The 5530-nt window shown below is 45.3% G+C and overlaps 1 protein-coding gene and 1 long non-coding RNA gene across 3 annotated transcripts in view; both read left to right on the top strand.

Moving 5' to 3' along the window:
* The window catches only part of NIPSNAP3A (nipsnap homolog 3A), a 15930-nt gene extending 13168 nt beyond the window's left edge, over nt 1–2762 (top strand). Inside the window, exons 3-6 of one of the 2 annotated variants that reach the window (XM_019517102.1) lie at nt 697–846; nt 1704–1790; nt 1889–2004; nt 2132–2762. In XM_019517102.1, coding sequence (XP_019372647.1) covers nt 697–846; nt 1704–1790; nt 1889–1965 — 314 coding nt within the window. In that variant the 3' untranslated portion in view covers nt 1966–2004; nt 2132–2762. Of the gene's footprint in view, nt 1–696; nt 847–1703; nt 1791–1888 lie in introns of both variants that reach the window. The other variant, XM_019517101.1, reaches the window with a different exon arrangement.
* The window catches only part of LOC109297389, a 788954-nt gene that overhangs the window by 428315 nt on the left and 355109 nt on the right, over nt 1–5530 (top strand). The gene's annotated exons all lie outside the window — the stretch shown is intronic.

Raw genomic sequence — 5530 nt, 5'->3', positions numbered from 1 at the left:
CATGCTCTGCATGCAGAACCTGTGCCAGACCAGCCCTGTATGCTGGATCTCAGGCCTGTCTGGATTGGGCTTGCAGACTAGTTGTGCGTGCTGGATCCAGCTTACAGGGCTTGTATTGCATAGGCACCACATGTGACACCTTGGACCAACCCCATGTGTTGCACAGGGCTCAGGTCAGCACATGTTGCACGGGAACAGTCTGGGGCATGCACTATATGTGAAACCTGCATTGGGCCAGCCCTGTGCACTGGATCTGGGCCAGTCCAGATTGGACCCACAGACAGGCCCTGCTTGCCGGATCCAGTGTGCAGGAGCAGTCCAGCACGGGTGCCACAGGCAATGCACGTTCCAGACCAGCCCCATACATCATATACAGTACGTGCCCTGGAACTTGCCATGTGCCACGCACAGGTCTGGGGCTGGCACATGCTGCATGCAGTGTGTGGGGCCACGACTGGCACTGCATGCGGCACATGCACCAAATCAGCCCTGCACACAGGATCCAACACATAGTGCTGGTCTAGGCCCAGTCTGGCATACAGACCAGCTGTGCTCCCCTCATGTAGCCCATGGGGCCAGATGAATTTGACATCTTTGTTCTAAGTGAATTGTAGTAAATGTGGCTGTGACAAGAGCCCTCCAACGTGGAGAATCAGAGTATTCATTTTGCATTTCTTTTTTGTATTTTTCTGCCAGGGGTATACGAGATGGTTACATTCCAGATGAAACCTGGTGGACCAGCTGTGTGGGGCCAGGCATTTAAAACTGCTATCAGTGCTCACATCAATACAGGCTACACTAAGCTGATCGGTGTTTTCCACACAGAATATGGGCTACTGAATACAGGTACAGCATTAGACAGCTTCCAATACAGACAAGGGCACAGAGAGGCAAACACTTTCCCTGCATTCTTACCTAATGTGGGTTGTCTGGTAGGGGAAGAATGTGGACCTGTATGTCCTTGTAGGGCATAGAGCTCATCTTACATAGGTCTGTTGTCAGCTACCCCTCACTACCATCCCCCCTCAAAACCTGTTCTCACCTAAGGCAGCATGGCTCCGTGATCCAGGTAAGCAGGAGGAAAGTTGGTAAAATTATTTGAACTCCTATTTTTGTACAGCCACAGCTTTGGAGTTTGAATTTTGGGTCTGGGGCCCATTATGTGGCTTTAACATATTTAGAACCACTTGGGTCTGTCTCTGACTATGCTTGTCCAGAGCCAATATCCAAGATACAGGTACTGAGCACTGAAATCATACCAATAGGGAGTTCTTGCTACTGCACATGCACCTTGAACCAGGGTGCTGTGGGGAATTGAAATGCAATATGCATGTCACAGAACTAAGACCTGAAATTTTAAAGAAGATGTATTTATGCAAACAAGAATATGGCCAGAGCTTGTTTCCAGATTGATAGAGCCCTCTCAAACTGTCAGTGGCCATATGCAGTGGTTGCCTGGTCATTGTCTTTTTTTTTTATGATTCCAGAGCAAAGCTGTGTCCCTGAATTCAGTTTTACACAATATCTAAAGCCCTTAAAAACTTGGGTGCTGAGAGAGAGATTTTCAAATGCAATGAAATGAGCTGACAAAAAGTATGCAGAAGGATTGTCTACTAGTCTGCTTGTCTTGTGAATTGGTGCAGGATTCCAGAACAATAGAGAGGGCCTTCAGGAATCAGTCTCTCTCATTCTTGTTTCCTTAGTTCACGTTATGTGGTGGAATGAGAATCCAGACAGCCGGGCAGCAGGAAGGCATTATGCGCATGAGGATGCCAGAGTGGTAGCAGCTGGTGAGCGAGGGCTGGTTTTGGCGTGTCTAAAGATAGCTTATAGTACTGTCCACCTAGGATCTCTGTCTTGTTTTAACTAATTGTGTGTTTAATTTCAGTGCGGGAAAGTGTCAGATTCCTGGAGTCCCAGAGAAGTATGCTCCTGATTCCTTTGCCATGTTCACCATTGAAATAGCTTTTACCAACTGCTGTAATGACTGCAGAACAAAATGCTGTAAGAAAGCATTTCAAGATTGATCTCTGTGCTAATGTAATCTGGGCAAATACTCTTCAGTTGACAGTTATGTGGGCTAATCCCTCCCATTGTTAAATAGTAATTTTTTCTCTTCTTTTATCTCTAGGCTGTCCAGGCTCCAATAAAAATTCAGCCTCTGCCCCACATGGCAGAAAACCTTTCTGCAAACTCTTCCTACTGTCCGCTAATCCTACAATTTGTATCCAAAGCTCACCACTGTGCTACTGAAATTTTGACCCAAGGGCTGCAGCCATCTGCACAGCATGTTTTGCTGCATCTTTCAATGACTAACTATGGGTCTAAGAAGCAGAAGTCCTAGGTGCCTTGCAACCCAGATTGCAGTCAAGACCATAAACCTTACTGGTGTGTCTACTTGTATTCTTAAAAAAACAGATTGCTGAGATTATAGCTGAGAAGTCTTGCAGTAAAGTTGGTTAAGTGGTGTTTTACATGCATGTTTAAGCAGTGTTCACCCTTTTTACCTCTTGAAATACTGCTTTGCAGTCGCTGTCTCTTTCTGTTTTGGGTCCAGTGAAATCTGTTCAGTTCCTCGTCAATAATGTATTTCATAGATCATGAAAACATTTTAATACTTATTCAATATGCATAAATTGGTTATGAATTAAAATATAAGTGGTTCATGTATGCATCGAATCAAGGATGAGACACATGCCTACATTTTTTCAAAAATGATTTGCTCCACTGTAACACTTTAAAACCTAATAAAATTGTATACAGTACAGATTTGTAGTGTTTTCAAAGTATGTAACTTGCTAGTCTGGGATTCCCCTTAGTCTTCTTCAACCACAAGGTTATAAAATCTCTTTTGTGAATGCAGTATTCTGGAGGCTATGCATCTTGGCCATAGATAACCTTGATAGTTTTCAGCCAGCTAGTAACATGGCCCTTAATTTATTGGAGGTGGTCAGTGACCATTCAGATTCAAGCAGAGCTGACAGAAGCACTAATTTATACACCTTGACATGAAATACGGCTCTCTTGTGCGGTAGTGGATTTCCAGCTCTAATTTGAATCTTGGGGTGACTTATTGTGTATAGATGTCAAGCTTGGGAATGAAGCACTTTTAGCTCCAGTCAATAATTGGAAATAATATTATATCATGCAACACTGATCAGATGGAGACTTTCAGCTAAACCTTAAACTTCAGTGAAAACAAACATAGATGAGAACTGATAGAAGTCATGTCCTCCCTGTATACCTCAGCTTCTACATCTGGGGGGTACAGGAACAAGGATGCTGTTGTTTGCTTTGCTTTAAGTACTTTTGTGAGCTACTGATGCAAGTACTAGGCCTTTTCATTGCTAGGGCTGTGTAAAGCTTCAGTCCCTGATTCGATTTGGTGGAGATTCGGCCCAATTCAGTGCCCAAATCTCCGACTCTGAATCGAATCAGAGGACCCTTTAATTTCTCTGAAGTGAATTGGAACCCTCCAAATCAATTTGGAGAGACTCGGAGAGATTCGGACATAGAGGCAGCTTTAAATGTTTTTTCTATATACCTCTAGGTAGCAGGGGCTCATGAGTGCTGTGATGCTGAGGCACATAGAGTGTCCCACAAAAGCGCGGGGGGCTCCCAAGTGCACTTGGCAGCAGACCTGGAAATGGGCCAGAAGCCCCCCCCCACACCCCTGGCTTAGCGATTAGTACCTCCGGGGGGGGGGGCACCCGAGGTCCCCCCATGGTCAATTGCTGAGCCATGGGGGCACTGGGGAACCGAATTACTTCCAGTCCCCTTCTGGGTTTGCCGCCAAGCACATAGAGGGCCACCCCGCACTCCAGTGGGTTGCTCCGTGCACCCCAGCATTGCAGCGTTCACAAGCCGTGCTGGTACATGGAGGTACGTAGAAATAACTTTTAAATCTGTGTCTATGTCGGAATCGCTGATTCTCCAAATCAGCATCAACTCTTTGGATTCAGGCAAATCGGATTGGGGACAGTGATCTGAATCAGCTAATCGAATCTCCATCCCTGATTCAGGCCGAATCTGAATTGGAATTGCATAGGGCCCATTTCACACCACCCCTATTCATTGCTCACTTCAAATTACATTTATGGTTGAGCGTATGCTGTATGGATGGAATCTGATTAAATTTCCCAACTACTATAACTTGTATCTCTTTAAATATATCTTCATTCTGTGGGCTACATAATAGAAGAAATCTGCAGTGTTCTTAGGAGGATGGTAGATTTAAGTCCATTCCTGGAGGCATCTGTTTAATCAGGCTTTGAACTGGATCCTACTGTGTGCTATATTACCTTGCTAGTATCTATTCTTTACCTCTCTGACCTGAAACAAGCTAACTGGAAGGATTAAGTTTTAGTAAAGTAAGAGGCCAAAATGGCAGAGCTGTAATGAAACTTCCCTGCTTTTCTTGCTTTAATTTGAGTGAAGCTCTAAAATTTACATAAAGTGTGTAGGAAAGGAAGAATCAAAGTCTTTAGAGACCACAGTTCAGATATAAAATCTTCCTAGAAACACACTATTTATTGTAACTCACACTGAAATGACCCTGGGATTGTTATATGCACATGGACTCTGAACAGGAATCCAGACTGCTTTTTAATTAAGTTGAGAAATGAAAGGTGGAAAGGGGGAGTTAGAAGCTCTGCTGATGTTTGAGATTTAAAAACCCCTAGTCTCACCTTATTTCAGTGTGAAATGAAAAAAGAAAAAGCTATAAATTGGTTGCTCCTAGTGGGGGGTAGAGAATGAGAACTGTCAGATACTTTTAAACCAAATTTCCTATCAGCAATCAGACTTTTTATTATACTCAAATCAGAGTACTTAAATTCAGGGAAGGAGACAAGACCCTGTGCTTGATAACTGCTTGTTTTCCAAGTCCCTGTTATGGAGAGGCCCTCTTGAGCCTGTTGCATCAGGTCCAGTCTAGGTCCACGGATACTGTCTGTACTGCCAGAGCAGCCAAGCATTGAACCTGGGAGCTGCTGGAGAAGAACTTGAAGGTAAACTGTGGCACAGACCTTGGGTGTTTGCTTGGGACAGATAAGATGACTGGCTCTGGATGCAGGAAGAGAAGTGGACATGATATACCTTGACTTTAGAAGTCATTATTGACTCCAAGAGGAACCTGGGCCGACAGTGTGAGGACACGGTCAGGAAGGCTAACCACACCTTATCATGCACCCACAGATGCATCTCTAGCAGGTCCAAGGTGGTGAACCTCCCCCACTATGCGACGCTGGTCAGGCCGCAGCTGGAGTACTGCGTCCAGTTTTGGGCGCTGCACTTCAGGAGGGATGTGGACAGCGTGGAGAGGGTCCAGAGGAGGGCCACTCGCATGATCAGGGGGCAGCAGGGCAGGCCCTATGAGGAGAGGCTATGGGACCTGAACCTGTTCAGCCTTCGCAAGAGAAGGCTGAGAGGGGATCTGGTGGCCATCTACAAACTGGCCAAGGGGACCATCAGGCAATGGGAGAGTCCCTGTTCCCCGAGCACTACTGGGAGTAACAAGGAATAACGGCTA

This window comes from Gavialis gangeticus, unplaced genomic scaffold (genome assembly GCF_001723915.1).
Source record: "Gavialis gangeticus isolate Ggan-Ray unplaced genomic scaffold, GavGan_comp1, whole genome shotgun sequence".
NCBI lineage: Eukaryota > Metazoa > Chordata > Crocodylia > Gavialidae > Gavialis > Gavialis gangeticus.
Note: the sequence above shows the minus strand (reverse complement) of the source record. Positions and strands in the feature narration are given on the sequence as shown.